Source organism: Vulpes vulpes, chromosome 16 (assembly GCF_048418805.1).
Source record: "Vulpes vulpes isolate BD-2025 chromosome 16, VulVul3, whole genome shotgun sequence".
Lineage (NCBI taxonomy): Eukaryota > Metazoa > Chordata > Mammalia > Carnivora > Canidae > Vulpes > Vulpes vulpes.
In genome coordinates, this window is record NC_132795.1 from 47,097,334 (window position 1) to 47,116,677 (window position 19,344).

The window sequence follows — 19,344 nt, forward strand, 5'->3', positions numbered from 1 at the left end:
CAGGAGGGGGGAGCTGGGAAGGGCCCGGCTGGGGCTCCGGGCTCTCAGCCGCACACCACACAGGGCTGTCAGTAAGAATAACACAACTTTTATTGGGAGTTGGGGTCTTGGGTGCCCTGTCAGGTGATCAGAACATTAAAAATGGACTCAACACAAAATAATCCTGCAGACCCCCCAGGACCCTGTGACCTGGCCCTGCCCTCCCACAGGCGCAGACCCTGCCCCACCTGGCACTGCTGAAGCCCGTCTCTGTGCCCCGGCGCCCCCGCCAGGTGTCCCCACTGCCCACTCGGCCACGAGGGGCTTGTTTTAAGGCAGTCAACTTCGCAGCCCGGCTCCAGGCCGGCTCCCCGGGCAGCTACGGCCCTGCGTGGCCAGTCCAGCTCCAGACCCACGTCTGTCCCCAGGGCCGGGAGGCCCTTCGCTCTGGCTGGACACAAAAGTGCAAACACGTGGCTCTTTCCTGCGTTTGTTTAAAAAAAAAAAAAACAAAAAACAAAAAAACGGTAAAAACGGACGCTCGGAGCCTGTGGCATCCATGCCCTCGGGCTGCACGGCGTCTGGGACTGCCCGGCTCCCAGGCAGAGCACATCGGAGGCCTTATTGCTGTAAGCGGAGCTGGGCTCGACACCCACTCAGGGTCGTCAGGAGAGACGCAAGCTGGGCCGTCCAACTGGTTCCAACTGCCAGCTTTACCAATGCAGCATTTATTTTAAAATAAAATTAAATTAAAAAAGACAAATTGCATCACCAGGTAGTTTCCTCGATTAAGGGCGCGCCGTGGCTGGGTGGCAGCAGCGTCACACGGGGCCGTTCAAGGCGGCTCCTGCGGGTGGCGGGGAGTCCATCTTCCTGCGGGGGGGCGGGCAGGCACGGTTGGGAGCTCCTGAGGCTGATGCCCCGCAGCACCCCGAGGCCCCGCAGCCCCAGCCCCAACTGCCCTGCTTACCTATCCTTCGTCCCTGTCCCCAGGACAGCTGCTGTGCACGTGGCTGGGGCCGCAGTGGTGACGGCTGCCGGGGGCCCCGCTGCGGTCATCCCGGGGGTGCTGGCCAGGGCAGCGGGCGCGGGGGCGGCCCTGGGGGGCGCGGCCGCAGCTGGAGCACAGGGGGCTTCCACAGGCGCGGGGAGCACGGGCTCGAACCTGTGCCAAAGGTAGGCTCCGGTGTCCTGGTCCACCTCGGCCAGGACAGCCCCACCCCCAGCGGCCTGCCCCCGTTGGCCTCCGCGGGCACTCCTGGGACAGCCAGGAACAGCGGCCTGGGTCACCGAGCCCCAGACGAGCATGAGCCCGTGGCGGCCCCGCAGCCCCACGAGCACTGGGAGCACCCCAGCTCCGGATGCCCACGGCCTTTGGGGACCACAGAACCGGCTCGGAGCAGGGCTGGTGCCGAGGGCAGTTGGCTAGGGAGGCTCGCAGGGAGGCAGGCTCGCAGGAACCCCAACGTTGCGGACCCCAGCGCACCCTGAGCCTGAGAGCAGCAGCCCAGCCAGCGCCCAGGCGCAGGGCCCCTCAGAGGCCCCACCGCCCCTCTCGGGCCCTGCCCACCACGCCGCCAGGGTGGGTGGGTCTGTGCAGCCAGGGTGGGTGGGTCTGTGCAGCGCCATCCCCAAGGCCCGCAGCTCCCCCCGGTGCATGCGGTGTGTGCGGAGGAACCAGCGATGCCCCGTCAGGGCTCCAGGGCCCAGCAGGGTGTGGACACCCCGTCCTGCTGCATGGGCTGCGGCCCGACCCTGGGCAGCCCCAACCCTGAGACCCCGGGGGGCGGCGGGGGGGTCATGCGCTCATCTCCGCAAAACACCGGAGCCCCGGCTCCACTCCCCTCCCCTCGCCAGGGGGCTGGAGACGTCTGTGAGCACCCGGGGCCCTGCGCGCACCCCATTCCGCACACCTGGGGGCTGACATGGGCAGCAGGGGGGCCTCCCGGCTGGGACCCATACTGACAGCTTCCAAGGCACCAGCCGTCTTGTCCTCACTGCTGTCGGAAGCCACCAGGGGGGCCTTCCTGGTGACACACACGCTCCAGGCACAGGGGGAAGCCGGGCCTACAGGATGGGGCACAGGGTGCTGGTGACGCCCAGGGAGGATGGAGAGGCCACAGCGCACGGCCTCCAGGCCCTCAAACCCACGTGTGCATGTGTCCATTTCTAGGAACCGTATGAGGACAGTCGTCCCCCCTCAGGCCCGTGGCTCCAAGCCCCTCCCTGGGCCCAGGGTCAAGGATGGCCAGCGAGGCGGCGCAGTGTACCCGGAGCCCTGGGGAGACCGGCCTGGGCTGGGTAAGCCCTCACCGCTGGCCAGAGCTCCTGGCAGCAGGGCCGGGCGCAGGCAGGTCAGTGTCCCCAGGGAGACAGAGCCGTGGGGCCCAGGACCACGTTCCCCACGCCCTGTGCTCAGAGCCCCTCCTACTCACGGGCTCGCTCTGGGCCCTGGTCCGGGCCGTCCGGGGCATCGCTGTGGCCCGTGTCCACTGGGGAGCTGCATCTGGGCCCCGACTCGGAGCTGCGGAAGGCAAGGCTGAGCCCCCGCCGGGGAGGTGCCACCCCCAGGCACACACGGGGTGACCTCCCGGCCCGCCCGCTCACCAGCAGAAAGGCTGGAAGTCGGTGAATTTGGCCCAGCCCTTTTCCTCCAGAGCCGAGGGGCTGGAGGTGCTGGCTGCCCACACGCTGGAGCCCACGTCCACGGCCACTCCCGGGGCCGGCGCTGGCGAGTTCCCCGGCTCATCAAACACGCTCCACGAGGTGCCTGCTGGGGAGACACGGCAGTCCAGGTACCCTTGACCTGCAGGTCGGCCCCACAGGGAGTGGTGCAGGGCAGGCCTTCCCTGGTGGGCCTGGGGCGAGGGACGATGACACCGGCCACCACTGTGATGGGGGCGGGGGCAGCCAGGGTCCGAGCCACAGCACCTGCCGCCTTCAGGGACACTGCCTGAAGCCGGTGCCAAGGAAGTCGGCAGACAGCAAGCCCACGCAGCCCCCAGCACACAGAGAGGGCTGTGTCCCTGACCAAGTCCCCTGCCCCGCCTGAACCCCACGTCCCCCGCAGTTACCTTCTGAGCCACCCTCCAAGCGAGGAGGCCCTTCCTTCTGGGTGGAGGCCAGAGGAGCACCGGCATCCTTGTCGGCTTCCAAACCCTCCTTCCTATCCTGGCCTCCACGCTCCAGGCCATTCTTGGAGCAGCTCTCTGAGGTGTGAGGACCCCCAAACCTAGGGAGGGCACACGGTCAGAGCAGCCACCAGCCAGCTCCGCAAGGGGCACCCAGGCCCCGCCCCTCCTGTGCACGCACAGCATCATGCTGGGGCAGGGCTAGGGGTGCGCACACTGTTCTGCGGCCTCTGCATCAAGGGGCCTGGGGGACTGGGGGGCCCTCACACCTGGCTCTGGCCGTCACCCGGGCCATGCAATGCATCTCCTTGTCCTCCCAGATGTCATCTTCCTCGTCATCGTCAAAGGGCTGGATGTGGTCACTGCAGCAGGCCTCAAACAGAGCTGCACTGGGCTGCAAGCACGAGCACGCATGTGGTCACACGCGGCTCCCAGCGGGGCTCAGCCAGGCAGGGGGCACTCAGGACGGGGCCCAGGCATGAAGCAGCCCTGTCTCTCCGGCTGCCCACCCACCCGGCACCCCTGTCCCTGTCCAATGAGGATGGAGCTGGGAACTCACACTGTCCTCATCGGCGTCAATGCTGAAGTTGATCTCTGCAATCCTGTCGAAGGGGGCACTGCAATACACGGGGGGCACTCAGCACGTAGCCGCCAGGGCCTGCGACACCCCACGGACTATCGTGCGTGCCCCCGGCTGCACCTCGCAGGGAACAGAGCAAGGCCCACAGGGGTGGACGTCTCTGCAGGCGGCCACGTGGTGTCAGCAGACGGGGACCTTGACGGAGGGGGGTGGCCCCTGCCCTCCTCCCTGGGCCCACTCTGTCCCTGGTCTGCACGGTGATGACCTGCCTTCCTGGGGGTGTCCCAGCCTGGCCCCTCCCACAGTGACTCTGAGTCACACTTGCTTTCAGCTCAGGAAGTGGCCGAATGGCCTCCAGGCCCAGGCAAGACAGGGCCACACCGAGGACTCAGCTCCTCCCAAAATGGACAGGGGACAAGGTAGTGGGCAGTGATGAGGGATCCAAATGGGGCTCCCGACCGAGGTGGGCAGCTGGGACACGGTGCCCCGGGCACATCCTGGGAGCTCACTTGACACTGTCATCCTGGTCGGCAAACTCCTCGTCATTGAAGCCAAACTGGTCCACGAAGGTGGCCGTCATCTGCTGGACCTGGTACTCCGAGAAAGCCTGGCAGGGGTGGCGCAGGGTAGGCCTCAGACCGAGGCCGCTCCCAGGGAAGCAGCGGTGCCTTGCGGCTTCTCCCAACCTAACCTCTTGGGGGAACACGAACGCAGGGTCGTGTCCAAACAGCCTCGTGCGAGTCTCACGATCATCCACTGGGTGGCTCGGGGCCCCCCCTCGTTCAAGGGGCTGCACGCCTAGCCCCTCCCCTGCTGGAGCCTGGTGCGTGGGGACCAGAACGCTCCCCTGGGCTGCTTTCTGCTGCAGCTCAACAAGGCGCTGGGCAGGACGGCCCGGAGCCTGAGCGCCGCCGAGGGCGGGAAAGGGCTGCCTGAGTGTGCAGAGCGGCCACACGCACCTGCTGCAGGGACAGCTCATTAGGGAAAGCGCCCTCCATGTCCTCATCCTCACTCGAGGGGTGAAGGTGGTGGGTGCTTACCTGAAACAGCCAGAGCGGGTGGATGTGAGCCCCGCTGCCCCGGGGCTCCTGCCCCCTGCCCCTCCCTGTGGCGTAGCACACACTGGGCCTGGGGCACCAGGAGCCCCAGGACGCAGCAGGGCACCTAAGGGGTCAGGGGAGGGGCTGACACCCGCTCTGCTGAGGCGGTAGGGGCCCCGGGATCTGGAGCGGGACGCGGAACCAGGGACCCACTGCACCTGGCTGGGCCACATGGGTGCACACGCACACACGCACGCTCCACAAGCACCCAGGAGGGCGTGGCCCCAGCGCCAGCCGACGCCAAGCAGCAGCACAGCCGAGCCCCTCACCAGGTCCACAGCGTTCCTGCGATTGGTCTCCGCCAGGGTCTCCTCCACAAAGTTCTCCCAGCGCCCTCGGCAGTCCGCGGGGAGCCCTGCAAGGGAGCAGTGCTGGGGAGCCAGGGGACGGCAGCGGGGCACACAGGGCGGCTGCTGGAAGGGTGCCCAGGGATCCCGTAGGGGCGCTCGCGGGGCGGGGCCCAACCTCAGCACTGGGGGCTGCAGCCTGGCCGCGTCCTCCACCCTCTCCGGCCCTTTCAGTACATCCCATGCACCTGTGTTCTGGAAAGTTCACAGCTGAGTGACGTGAGACCAGGACAGAGAGCTGCTGGCTCACCTCCCGCACCCCAAACTGTCCCTCCGTGGGGAGCCTCCTCGGGCCAGACACCAGCCTGGAGGCCATGGACCGAGCACAGCCCCTTGCTCCCATCCTGGACGGCCACCCAGAGCTTCTGGCCAGAGGGACCACAGCAGGGACTCTCTTGAGGGGCAGGGGCAGGCAGCCAGTGAGCCAAGACCACAGATCTACACCTGCTGCACAACCAGCCCAGAGGCTTCCAGTGAGGCTTCCTCAGCTGCACAGTGGGGGATGGGCTGAACACCTGCCCATGCCCTCTCCAGGCTCAGGGCACTGGGGCCCTGCACGACCATCTCCCCACACCCCTGGAGGGACCCCACCAGGCGGCTCAGCCTCTTGTGTGAACACCATTCACAGGGCACAAGATCCCACCCAGGGCTGAGGAGGGAGGACGGTCCTGGTCGTGAAGCTGCTGTGAACACAGCCCCAGCACCCTGGGGGGGTCCTGGCTTCTGCCCACCCTTCGCCTCCTCGGCTCACTCGTGCATCCCCCCATCTGCCCACTGCGAGCTCCGGGGCCTCTCCACCCCCCTGCTCAGGCTGGCCCAGGCATCATCCACCCTGGCAGGGCCACTTGGGCCCTCCCAGCTGCCCGCCTTCCGGTCTAACCAAGACCCCCTTGGGCCCTCTTCAGCTCACGAGGCCCGGCACCCAGGGCCTGCAGACCAGGCCAGGGCATGAGAGGGCCAGAAAGAGGGGTGAGTATTGGCCCCAGGCTGAGAGGGTAGCAAGTGTCTCGGGGTGAGGGCAGAGGTGAGGCCCAACCAGAGGAGAGGCTGCCTCGGCTCAGGGCCCACAGCCCCCTCTTGGAGCACGGAGGCCACCTCCCCCGGCTCCCCCGACTTGGCTGGAAAGGTCTGCAAAGCTGCCTGAGGCAGAGGGGGGTGGCGTCCAGGCAGGCCTCGGGGTCCCTGGGTAGAGCACAGTGCTGGCTCCCGAGCCACGAGCTGCCCCGCAGGCGCCTGACAGGGTCTCTGGGCACAAGGAGGACCAACCCCGCGACCCAGGCCCACCTGGTTAAGCAGCGTGTCCTGATACCACTTGCTGGGGGCGCTTGAGGGCAGGAGGTGGCAGTCAGGGGTCACAGGCAGCAGCAACACCCACCACAGGGCTCCTGCTGCCAGGAGGGCAACGAGGGCAGGGAGGGCTCACCTCGGATGACCTCGCTGATGTGGGTCTGCATGGGGCCCCTCTCCAGATTCTGCACCACCGCGTTGGCGATCCGGGTAAGGTGGCCCATGTTGCCGCGCCTCATGCCACCCGCTGCCCTGAAAGGAAGTGGGTTTTCAAGGGGACCACTGGGTTTTCCTCCTTTCCTCCTTGTGCGTCCCCAGGGCCTGACCTTTGCCCCCTGCGGGTCCTTCCTCACAGCCTTCCCTGCGGGCCCCTTCTGTTTGGAGAGCACCTGCTGTGTGCCAGCCAATCACTCCAACCTCACCAGGAAGTGCTAACGAGGCAGATGCCCCCCCCCCCCAGCAGCAGGGCACGTGGGGCCTCAGCGCCGTGCCCCTCACCCCACACCCAGACACCCCTGAGCTGTCCGGCTCCAGAGGCCCTCCCAGCTTCGCCCAGGCTGGCTGACCCAAAGGAACACCCACTGGGACAGAGGACTTAGACAAAAACGCAGGACATCCCTGCTCTGTGCTGATGGGGGCCGACCGAGCGCGACACGGGCAGGACACAGACGTGGGTGGGGCCGGGACGGCTGGGAGCTGGCCGGTCACAGCTCCAGACCGAGCTCCGTGCGCTCTGAGGCCCACAGCCTGGCTGCTGTCCACGTTCCCATCACACACAGCTTTGAATCCGACGTCTCCCCAGTCACACCCCCGACCCAGCAGGAGGGCAGGTCTTAAACTCCTCCCTGGGTTAGGGAGACGTAAAATGCTCCCCCAGCTACAAAGGCAGCTCGTGGGCGTACAGTGGGCAGAGCCACTTCCCACCACACCCTCTGTCAACCCTGAGCCAGTGAGCCCAGCCTGCTGGAGGGAGCTGAGAACACCTGGTGGCACAAGCTAACAGGGAGCGGAGGGCTGGGCCAGGGCTGGGCCAGGGCCTGTCGCCTTAACCTCTGGGATGTTGTGAACCCCTTGGTGGCAGCATGAAGTCCTCCCCCAACAGGTACCCATGTGCACAAATACATGGACTATACAGATGAGGCTCTGCAGGGGCCTATAGTGGGCGCTGCAGAGATGGGGCCCAAGGAAGGGAAGATGGCCCTGTCTCGGCAAACTGGTGGGTTCTGTGACAGCAGGATGTGAGCCGTGGCCCAGGTGAGGTCGGACAGCTCCCAGGAGCTCGGTCGGGGCTGAGGCTGCCCACATGGCCCTTGCAGGCCACACCTTGGGTGACCTGGGTGGTTGAGACCTTGTGGCAGGGGTGGGACCACCGGTGCTTCACAAAGCTCCCAGCGGAGTGCAGGAGAAAAAGCAGGAAGTAGCCTCGATGCACTTCTGAGGTTTTGGGGCTCAGTAAGAGAACCGGCTGGTGGCTGGGGTGAGGAGATGGGAGGACTGAGGACACACTGTGGGGTAAGACTGGGGTCTCTGCTGATGGAGGGGGAGGGCAGTGCTGGGGATGGAGCTGCTCTGCCCGTCTCCTCTGGTCACCTGGGGCCCTAACTTTCCCTGGGCGGCAGCAGCTCCAGGTGTTCTCCCGGGAGCAGGACCCCCACACTGGGCCCTCAGGCACCCCCGCAGCACCCTGTGGGTTCTTACTGTGCGTGGTCGTTGGCTTCCCAGGCCTCCAGGATCCTCTGGACCAGGCAGCACTTCTGGAACAGCTGGGGGGTAGGTGACACAGGTCAGGGTCCACAGGCTACCCCCTGCAACCTGCACCGCACGGGTTAAGGGGATACTGCCGTGGGCTCCCTGCTGTCCCTACCACGCAGCAAGGGCAGGTGCTGCCCCAGGCCCCATAGGGCTGCCCAGCTCCACTCCTCCTCTGTGCTGTCCTCCCACCTTCTCTGTCTAGAAGCAATGATTAGGCCTGAGGGCATCCATTGGCTTCTGGGCCAGGATCCTGTGTCCTGTGCCTGCACATTTGTTCTGGAACCCAGCTCACACCCCACCCTACACAGGGCCTCACCATCGGGGGGGGGAGGGGGGAGGCTCCCTCACTGGGCTCCAGGCCCCTGCACCCCCTTCCTGCTCCCAGCTGTCCACCTCCTGGGGTGCTGTTAGCCTGCATACGGCAGGACTCGCTCAACCACAGCTTCTATGGGGTCTGCCAAGCCCCCGGCCTTCCCAGGGAAGCATCTCTGAGCCGGCTCCTTGACATAGGGAGGGGCATCTGTGCCACTTCTGCACGGCACCCAGCTGGGTACGTGTTTGTTTCTTCTTCTTCTTTTTTTTTTTTTTTTTTGTTTCTTCTCCTTAGAAAATGCTAAGGCCTACTGTCTGCCAGACACAAGGCTTGCTGTTCCGGGCAGAGGAGACACAGACACCCACACCAGGTGTGCTCACTCAGGGCTCAGGGAGAGCTGGGGCAGTCCTGGAGGTGAGCTTCCTGCCACGCACTCATGGGGCAGGAAGAGCTGAGGAAAAGAGAGGGAGTGTAGTTTCCAAAGGTCCATAATCCCAGAACATTTTCTCATGAGAATGGAACACATTCTCTGTTTCCCTTGCATTTCCCTTTGGGTTCTCTCCCGACAGTAGTAGCTCGACAAGATACGGTGGACTGGCCTGGAAGGAGATCACAGGGCAGCATCAGGCGCCCTCACCCCTCTGGTGAGTGGCCCCCCACTCGGGGCCCTGCCCCTGGTCCCCCAGCACAGCAGCCCTGGCAAACATGGACCCTTCCTGTGTGACTCTCAATCTCGTGGGTGGAGGGAGGGCAGCACATTGTGCCCTGGAGGGTCGGGGTGGCCACGGGCAGCCTGTATTGGAGCGGACAGCCACACACGCTGGGCGGGGCCGGCATGCAGGGACACGCAGGACACTTCCTGGACTTACATGAGTCACCATAGTGTTCTCGGGGCGGCTGGCAGCAGGCTGGGGGGTCTCTGGGTCCCCACTCCCGGGCAGAGGCTCCACCCCGCTCTCTGGTCTGCTGGCTTCCGCCCTGTCCTCCCGGGCAGCGTGGGACAGAATAGCGGCTATGCATAGTTCCACTTGGAAGTGCAAAAAGTTATTCCAAGTGTACTTAAAGAACAGGTCCTGGGGTAAAGAGAGGACAGGGGAAACTCCTTGGACCAGTGTCCTCCTGCAGCGGGACCACAGAGGGAGGGGATCACCGTGCCCTGACCACCCAGCAGGAGCCCCGACCCTGACCATTCCATCTCAGCTGCAGTGCTGCACTCTCGTTCATCTCTGCTCTCATCTAACCACATCTTTTTGTCCTTAAGTCAAAAGCTTAACTCATTAATTTTTAGCCACTTTTTCTTTCTCAGGTGTCCTCAACAGGCTGCACCACCTGGAGCATCCACCTTAAATTCCTTAAATACATGGTACACATTCTGCTACATAGTATTTTTACTCTTCTTCCTTTATCATTTTGTCTTTGACTCATGAATTACTGGAAGTACATTAAGTTCTCGAACAGGGATTGTATTCAGGGAGGTGTGCACAGTGGACACGCCCTGAGGGAACCCAGTGGGCCCACCCCAACTGCACAGGCCACTGGCCAGGGGAGGCTGAATGCGGGTGGCTGTCCCCTCCCCTAGACCAAGTGGGCACAGCAGCCCACCTAGGATTCTGGCCCCATGTGCCAGCAGCACAGAGGGGTGACACAAGCGTGCCTGTCCACATCCCTCTGGCCTTCTCTCACACAGTGACTATGGAAGCCTGTGTCCCAGGCCTTCTGCTGCCCACGAGGAAGGAGGAGGACATGGTGTGTGGGGTGGGGGAATGGGGTGGGAAGATAGGGTATGGATGCCACCCCAAGATAGGAGTATGGGCCCCTCCTTCACACCAAGGGTTTGACCAATGGTTCAAGGCAGGAAGCCCACCTGCCTGACACAGTTCCCAGGTTTACCTTCTCTGCCGGTATAACCCTGAGTGATCCTGGAGATGGCCTCAGATGTTTCCTCATCCTCATCAGAGTCAGACCCACCTCCCAGTAAAAAAAAAAAACAAACCTAGGCCAGATGGCTTCACTGGTGAATTCTCCCAAATATTATTACATTTAAAGAAAAATCAACACCACCAATCCTTCTCAAACTCTTCCCCCCAAAAGAAGGAACACTTTCTGATTCTATGAGGATTATCATAGAAAACTAGACAAAATTATCAAAACTAGACAAAGACATCCCAAGAACACTACACACCAATGTCCCTTATGAACACGGATGCAAAAATCCTCAACAAAATACTAACAAACCAGACTCAGTAGCATATTAAGGAACTATGCTCTGTGACCAGGTGGGATTTATTCCTGGAATGCAGGGATGGTTCGACATCTGAAAACCAAATGTAATGTACCATATTAACAAAATAAAGGGGGAAACACATAATTGCCTCAACTGATACTGAAAGTACATCTGACAACATACAAAACACTTATATTGCTATATACACTAGCAATAAAAGGAAATCTCAATGCAATAAGGGATATGTGGCTGGCAAGCAGCAACCACCGCACTCAATGGTGAAGGACTGGAAGCTGTTTCTTTACGATGAAGGATGAGGCAGGAAGCCCACTCTCTCAGTGTTGCACTGGAAGTTCTAACTGAGCAATTAGGCCAGATACAGAAATAAAAGGTGTGCAAACTGGAAAGAAAGAAGTAAAATTACCTCTTTTCACAAACGATACAATCTTATATGCAGAAAATGCCACAGATTCCACATAAACTGTTAGAGCTAATAAACAAGTTCAGCAAAGTTGTAGGACACAAAATCAACACACAGATTAGTGTATTTCCACACATTAACAATTTAGATTAAAAAAATTAAAGAACAATTCCATTTGTAGTAATGTTCAAAGGGATAAAATACTTAAGAATAAATTAAAACCTAGGAAATGAAAAGACTCATACACTAGAAACTACAAACACTGCTGAAAGAAAGAGAACCTTAACAAATGGAACGTCGTCCATGTTCATGGATGGACTGGAAAACTTTGTTTTGTTAGGATAACAGTACTACCCAAACCAGATCTACAAACTAATGTAATATGTATCAAAATCCCACTGGCATTTTTTGGGATAGAAATAGGAAACCCATCCTAAAATTTGTATGGAATCTAAAGGGATCCCAAGAGGCAAATCTTGAAAAAGATCGAAAAAGCCAATCTTTTTTTTTTTTTTTTTTTAAAGAATTTTATTTTATTTTATTTATGATAGTCACAGAGAGAGAGAGAGAGGCAGAGACACAGGCAGAGGGAGGAGAAGCAGGCTCCATGCACCGGGAGCCCGACGTGGGATTCGATCCCGGGTCTCCAGGATCGCGCTCTGGGCCAAAGGCAGGCAGGCGCCAAACCGCTGTGCCACCCAGGGATCCCGAAAAAGCCAATCTTGGGACGCCTGGGTGGCTCAGTGGTTAAGCACCGCCTTCAGCCCAGGGCGTGATCCTGGAGTCCCATGATCGAGTCCCACATCGGGATCCCCAGAGGAAGCCTGCTACTCCCTCTGCCTGTGTCTCTGCCTCATGAATGAATGAATAAACTTAAAAAAAAAAGAAAAGAAAAAGAAAACATGGGAAACCTTCATGACAGAAGTTCTGGCAATGATTTCTTGCATATGACACCCAAAAGACAATCAATAGAAGAAAAAAATAGGTAAGTTGGACTTTATAAAAATTTACAACTTTTGGGTCAAAGATACTATCAAGAGAGTGAAAATAATCCAGAGAACGGAAGAAAAGATTTTTGAATCATGTATCTGCTAAATTTTAACACAGAGAATATACAAAGAGCTCCTACTATTCAACCATAAAAAAAAAAAAACCAAACAAGCCACTTAATGGACAAAGGACCTGAACAAACGGTTCTCCAAAGATAATCATTAGGGAAATGCAAAGCACGATCCCCAGAGAAATACCACTTCATAACACGAGGATGGCTATTATTAAAAAACAAACAAAACCAATAAACAGGAAACACGTGTTGGTGCGGATGTGGAGAAACTGGAGAGTTCCCACATGGCTGGTAAAACAGAGCGGCCGCTGTGGGAAAGTGCTGGCTCCTCCTGAAGCCGCACAAGAGGACCCATCCATTCCTTGTCTCGAGGAGAGAACTGAAAGCAGGGACTCTGATGAGCCCCTGCACAGCCGCGTCTGCCGCAGCGTTATCCCAGCAGACCAGCGGAGGAAGCAAGCAACAGGGTGGCCCATTCTCGGCCCTAAGGAAGGAGCCGCAGACACCCGCCCCCACCTGGTGAGCCCCGAGGACGCTGTGCTCAGTGACCTACGCCAGACACAGAAGGACGAATCCCATACGGTTCCACCTCTAGGAGGCACATGCAGTGGTCAGACTTGGGGGGACAGGGGAGCTGGTGGCGCGGGTGTCGGGGGCGGAGGGTGTGTGATGGGGACACAGCTTCAGTGTGCGGGGTGGGGAGTTCTGGAAACAGTGGTGAGGACCACACAACACTGTGAAGGTAGTTAAGGCCACTGAATTGTACACTTAGAAATTATAAAACTGGTAAATTCTGTTATATGTATTTTACCACAATAAAATAAAAGCCGAGAGGGAAAAGGAAAGGAGGCCTTTCATAACTCAACCCCTGATCCGTATCTGGGCTGGGAGTCCAAACACTGGAAGAAATTTATAGTCAGACTTCAGGCCTGCTTCCAAGGCTGGCTCCTTCTGGGATAAAGATTCAATTTTTTGAAGATTCCAGCCCTCCAGGAGTAGAGGCCCTACAGCAAGGCAAAATACAAGACTGAAGACTGCATCTGCTCACGGCTGACACCTGGGGTGATGCACCCTCTGTCCACAGCAGCTGCCCAGGGCCAGCCCTGCCTGCCTGACCCTCTCCCTCAGGCACCGAGGCTGTGCTGTGGACAAGAAGCACTAGGGTGGCCTTCTATAGTGGGTGACCAGCAGCTGCTCTTTTAGGATGTTTTATGTTGAAGAGCTATAACGGAAGTTTGACCTTAGGCAGAAATCAGAAAGGAGATGGACTGTATTTCCCCTTTCCTTCAGACTGGGTTTGAAATCTGCCCTCTGCTTTCAGAGCATCCTCCACGAGCCCACGGCAAGGCCTGCCCGCTGTCGCCCCGTGTGCTTCACCAGCAACCTGCGCGGTCGGCCCTGGGATGGGTCCGGGAAATTGGTCTCTCTGCACAGACCGCGTCTGTTCTGGGACCGAACCAAAGCCTCCCTTGGGTAGACCCTTGTCTGGATGCGGAGGTCCAGCTGCCCGCTCTGCTGGACCCTGCCCAGTCTGCCCACCCGCTGCAGACTGCACAAGTCGCTCACCAGCAGTAAGCCCATGGTGTTGAGCCTGCAGAGCTCCTGGTTGATGCTGGGTGTGTTTGTGTGTAGCAGTGCAGCCATGAGGCGGGCACCATGCAGACGGGCATTCCCCAGGGGCTCCTCCAACACGCCAATGGTGGTCAGGATTGCTTTTTTCTACAAACACAGAAGCATCACCCGTTAGAGCCTTGCAATCAGCATGACCACTGCAGGCCTCTCTTAGCTCTGGTGCTAACTGCTCAAAGGGCCAGGGCCACTACTCCATGACATGGCCCAGCCTGGGGATGCATAAGGATGCGTACATGGAGGTTCCTCCAGGCAGCACTGTCTGCAAGAGGAAAGGAGGGTCAGCAGGGTTAGGAACCCCCCCCCCCCCACTCCCCTTAGCGCCTCACAAAACAGTAAGCAATGGTGGTCCACTGCCCCCAGAAGCCCAGAACTCTCTGGTATCAGCAAATCAAGTAAAGAGATATGCACCTCAGCTCATGAGATGTGTCCAAGGTTGGGCCAGTTCTCTGGGGGACACAGTCTCATCAGGACACTGAGCTAACCCTGCTAACGCGCTCAGAGGAGATGGCTAACAGCAACCTTGTCACACTGAACACAGGTCTTTCCTGACCCCACGCATGCAGCATGATGTGTCTACCTTCTCATTAACCAAATGTTCCAGAATCCCTACATTCATGAAGCTCACTTTCTAGTGGGAGAGGCAGACGATAAGTTGATAAATAAAATAAGCCGTGCAGGAGAGCGTGGTGGGTGCTGAGATGCACCCAGGAAAGGGGAAGGGGCTCCACGGTGAGCGAGGTGGCAGGCGGCTAAGTGACTGAGCCCTTCTCTACCTGAGCCGCATACTGCCTGGAGCTCCTGAGCTGGGCAAAAGCCAACCCTGTGCCCTACCTGACCCCGGGCCCCATGGCCCCTGACTTGAAGGCCAGACCCACAGTTAACATAGGTTCTCAGATGACCCCTATTTCAGAGCACAAGAGTCATCTGGGAGGAGGGTGCAAAATGTCCACACCCTAGGCCTTACCCCAGAGCAGAGATGGACACTGAGCAGATGAAGGTGTGAAAACATGCTCCTGGCACCTGCTTGGTGGTTCTCAAGTGGGGTGCAGGGTCCTCTGCTTGCAAATCATCCCGCCCACAACACCCGCACAGGCACCTACCAGAAGTTCACCTACCTTTGGCGGGCTGAGCAGAAGCTGGTGGAAGTCCTTCAGTCGTGGCTCAATGCCATGCAGTACGCTGCTGCTGATGGTACACAGCCCTTCCAGTCCCTGAGAAAAGGAGTCCACCAAGCCCTCTGTCCTGTGGATGAGGACAGCAGATGGAGACACGGGGGACACACCCCCATCCTGTTTCACCCTGCCCCCCGACTTCTCTGCTCATGGTACAGAGAAGAGAAAGGCAACACTGGCCTTTAGAAAACATTCCCAGGTGATGGCTAAGGGCAGCCCCCTCATCCCCACCAGGCAGGCGGCCGGCCGCTCATGCTCACTGGAACCATCTCTGTCCCCCTCTCCCCGTTTTGGAAATATTCACCATGGTTCCCACTCCTTGGCTGAGAAACAGGAGACAGGATGCCACACTGTCCCTCTAGCTTCTTAAAACTAATTTCTCTGAGATATTCATATAAACTTTTTTCAGTTATAGAAAAGAGAATCAGCTGGCTCACCCGTGGTTTTGGTGGGTTTTTAAAAAAATATATTTATTTTTGAGAGAACCACAAGTGGGGGGAGGCACACCAGGGCAGGACGGGGAATCCGAACAGACTCCCCACTGGGCGTCTGCACCCCCAAAATGGACTCAACCCCAGGACCCTGAGGTCATGACCTGAGCCGAAACCAAGAGGTGCTTAGCCGACAGAGCGCCCCAGGCATCCCAATCTCTGCTTTTATGGGTCATTTTCACGCTGTCCGTTCAACTCAGCCAAGGCTGAGAAAGGCCTGCAGAGGAGCCCCCACATCCCCTAGAACAGGCCCAGGCTTCCTGAGTTCACAAAGACAAGAACGGTCAACATTCTGGTGGCCTGACCAGAGTAAACAATGACAGCAGTATCATTCTAGTTTTAGGGAATACACTAACGGCTGCGTACTGGTTCCCAGAGAGCGTGAGAATGAGAAACTGCTTCTAATCTCACTACCAACATTAACCCAATGTCTTGTCATTTTGTTCTTTTGTTGTTGCTGCGGTTTACATACAGTTAATCCGCGCTGGGGCTTCAGTGAGGCTCCCTCCAGAACAAGGAAATAAGAGAACTAGTCACCCCAGGAGACAGGTCACCACAGCACACAACGGGACGAGCAGAGCAGAGATGCACACACATGCACGTGCACACCCGGCACCCCCCCCCCCCCCACATGCTGGAACTGGCCACACCTGTTCCACACACACACACACACACACACACACACGCAGGAACACTTGGGAAGCTGCTGACACTAGTGCCTTCAGATTGAGGCGGGAACACCTCGGATACCCAAGGTCAGAGAGGCTGCGGATTTACCTTTTCAATGAGGAGTCTACCTGTGTGATTATTTACATAACAAGTAGTGAAACATGCCACGCAGCCATGCCCCCCATCACTCACCCAGCCCGCCTGGTCTCCAACAAGGTAAGTAACACCTGAGTCCCACTAACGAGGCAGCTCTCAGTCTGGTCTCCATCAAACATGTTCTTCAGAAGCTGCTCCACGCAGTCCTGCCTGTCAGACACACGCAGAGCTCACTGCTGCTGGAGCAGATGCACAGCCCCACATCCAAAGGACCAGCTCTCCTCCCCAAGAAGGAGTAACCCCCCTAAACCCAGAATGGGCTTTGCTCGGGCTCCACACCAGGCACCCAGGGTTCTCAGGACATTCCTGCCCCTACTGGCCTTGAGTCACTGGACCTGCCTGGAGAGCGCTCCCAGGAGACACAAGTCTATCCAGTGAGCCAGACGGGCTATGTCACAGCCAGCTCATCAGAATCTGAATCAGAGGCAGCAGCAGCATCTGCTGGTGCTCCAGGAAGGGCCTGGGGACCTCCTAGTGACTCAGAAAGACCCCGCACCCACCCAGCCAGGCACCCATAATGCAGCCAGCACTCACGACTCCAGCACTGCGAGGAGGGGGTCGGGCTCTGGAGCCTCCTGCAGCTGACTGCCCTGCTCTCTGCCCAGCCTGATGATGTCACAGAGGGTTTGAGAGGCATTGGACTGTCTCTGGAAGGAAAAGGAGATGCAGCACTCTCCTCAGCGCTGAGAAAGGTCAGCAGAGCTGCCCCACTCGCTGCTCAGTTCTCAGGACGCAGGACTCTGAACCGGTCCGTCTCAGAAATGCCTGGTGGGCCTTTCTGATGTCAGAATGCAAATCTAGTCAGACCTTTTGCTGTACAGACCAAATGGGGTTCTCTTAAGGGTTAAATACACTACACAGACATTGCTCCACCCCTGGAACCACTGTAAAATACACTGTATATATGACTTCGTTACTGATACTGTATTTCAAATTCATACTTTAAATATTAAAACCTAGCTGGTAACATTCAGGAGAAGTCCTACAAGCTAATGGAAAAAGGCAGGTGCCACAGAGAAAAGAAGAGGCCTCGACTCTTCTGGGCAACACTAATCCTTAGCCGGTGAAGACTGGATGGTGCCCTTGCAACACTGGGGAGTTTAGCAATGCAGATAACTGACTAGAGAGAAACTCGGCCCTGGCTCCTCGCCGGGAGCCTCAGAACACACAGCACTGATGTGCATGTCATGGGGGCTCTAGGCTAAAGGAAGCACATGCAGGACTATTTTAGGGAGAAATGAAAAGCAGCCAGGTGGTCCCTGTGGCCTCACCCCTGCCTCTAACCCGGGAGCAGGCCAGTCAGCCCCCAGCACTCAAACAGCTGGAGGGGCACCCCCTGGTCTGGAGCACAGTCCCCTCACCCAGCTGTCCGACAGGCACACAGGAACAGAAAACAGTGCGGCCGGGACACAGAGAGGGCTCACACATGAGTTGGCATCACTGTTCTCAAACTGCTGAGGGCAGGAGCGTATGTTGGCTTTTATCAGGCACAGAAAGGCCTTTCAGGATATACTCCAAACTCTCAACAGTGATTCCTGCAGGGAGTGGGCAGGGGGCCAAGACAGGAAGCCCCACTGCCATCCCACATGCTTCCACACTGGCAGTGGGGGCCTTCCTCCCAGAGCTCACGCCCTCATAAATCCCACCTCCTCAAGCATAGGCTGGACCCAGCCACTCCCTCTTAGAGAGCAGAACACACCCACAATACACTGTCCCTTCTTCTTCTTCTTCTTTTTTTTCTTTAAGATCTTATTTCTTTAAGAGAGAGAGTGAGAGTGAGCAGAAGCATAAGGGAGGAGCAGAGGGAGAGGGAGAAGTAGACTCCCCGCTGACACGGGGCTCGATCCCAGGACCCCAGGATCATGACTTGAGCCAAAGGCAGACATTTAACCAACTGAGCCACACAGGTGCTCCTGGACCATTCCTTCCAAGATGAGTTTGCAGAAAAAGGACTTCCATGATGCTTACTCCAAAGGAAGCCAGCAGCATGTTGTGAGCTGCCCTGCTGGTGACCATGGAAACGGATCCCCCCCCCCCCCCCCCCCCCCCCCCCCGCTGAGCCTGGACCACGGTCTTGTGACAGACCCTAGGCAGAGCACCCACTAAGCCACGTCCAGGTCCCTGACTCATAGAAACAGAAATAAAAACATACTTTCTGTTACAAGCAACTAAGTTTTGGAGTAATCTGTTACTACTCAGCCAGAGATGAGGTAACTAATTTAGTTCTGTTATTTTTTACAAAATATAGGTATTACTTTTTTATTGAAAATAAATAGTCTAGAAGTCAGTGCTTGGTTAAAGGAAGAAAAGCATCTAACTGGTCCTCATCTGAGGAAAGGGGCACGTGCCCCCACAGCAGCAGAGAGCACTCTCCAACAGCCCTGAGTGAGGGGCCATACTCACATCTTCATCCTGACTTGGATGGATCAATTCTACAAGTCTCTGGATGATCTTCTCTTCATTAAGCCACTGAAAGGGAAAAAGAGGCCTGTTAATGATGCTGTTCACATCTAACTCAACAGAAGGCAAGTCCCTCGGTGCAGAAGAAATCCACATGCCAGGTTGCAGGGACAGAGATTCTTTGTCCAACATATGTGTCCATTCAGACCCAAAAAGAAGTAGTAGTGACCCAAAGTCCATGAAGAAGAGAACCATGGTCCTTATGTCCCAGTGCTGGACTCTTAAACATACTGTCTTCAGGAAATCTCTGAAGACAGAAGGGGCTGGAGCCTGGAACCACTCAAGCACCAGCAGGGCTCTTCCCCAGGGCACAGCCTGGCTACACCTGGAGGTCCTGCTGTGCTCCACTCTCTGTGGCACTGGGGGGCCTTTCCAAGACCAGAAGAAGCACAGAGGCCTGGGGCAGCAGCAAGGGTGCTGTGAGGACTAAGAGTCCAGCACCGTTCAAGGCCCAAAGGTGCTGGGCACTCAGGAAAGGCCGGTGCACTTCCTCCTCCAAACCTGGAAGATCTGCCTCCGTGGCTGCTCTGCAAGGAGTTAATGCAGGCGTTTTGCTGTTAACAGCTG

General features: G+C 58.1%; 1 protein-coding gene across 50 annotated transcripts in view; it reads right to left on the reverse strand.

Moving 5' to 3' along the window:
* Nucleotides 1–66: 66 nt before the first annotated feature.
* The window catches only part of PPP6R2 (protein phosphatase 6 regulatory subunit 2), an 82,662-nt gene continuing 63,384 nt past the window's right edge, over nt 67–19,344 (reverse strand). For 11 of the 50 annotated variants that reach the window (XM_072742254.1, XM_072742256.1, XM_072742284.1 and 8 more), the window contains 19 exons: nt 18,721–18,786; nt 16,852–16,964; nt 16,354–16,467; nt 14,945–15,071; nt 13,764–13,916; nt 9,359–9,562; nt 8,123–8,187; nt 6,561–6,676; nt 5,060–5,145; nt 4,650–4,730; nt 4,200–4,297; nt 3,670–3,727; nt 3,380–3,504; nt 3,054–3,211; nt 2,587–2,752; nt 2,415–2,503; nt 1,893–2,046; nt 950–1,144; nt 67–852 (listed from right to left, as the gene is read on the reverse strand). In XM_072742254.1, coding sequence (XP_072598355.1) covers nt 801–852; nt 950–1,144; nt 1,893–2,046; nt 2,415–2,503; nt 2,587–2,752; nt 3,054–3,211; nt 3,380–3,504; nt 3,670–3,727; nt 4,200–4,297; nt 4,650–4,730; nt 5,060–5,145; nt 6,561–6,676; nt 8,123–8,187; nt 9,359–9,562; nt 13,764–13,916; nt 14,945–15,071; nt 16,354–16,467; nt 16,852–16,964; nt 18,721–18,786 — 2,220 coding nt within the window. In that variant the 3' untranslated portion in view covers nt 67–800. The remainder of the gene's footprint in view (nt 853–949; nt 1,145–1,892; nt 2,047–2,414; nt 2,504–2,586; nt 2,753–3,053; nt 3,212–3,379; nt 3,505–3,669; nt 3,728–4,199; nt 4,298–4,649; nt 4,731–5,059; nt 5,146–6,560; nt 6,677–8,122; nt 8,188–9,358; nt 9,563–13,763; nt 13,917–14,944; nt 15,072–16,353; nt 16,468–16,851; nt 16,965–18,720; nt 18,787–19,344) is intronic. The other 39 variants (XM_072742269.1, XM_072742286.1, XM_072742296.1 and 36 more) reach the window with 9 other exon arrangements.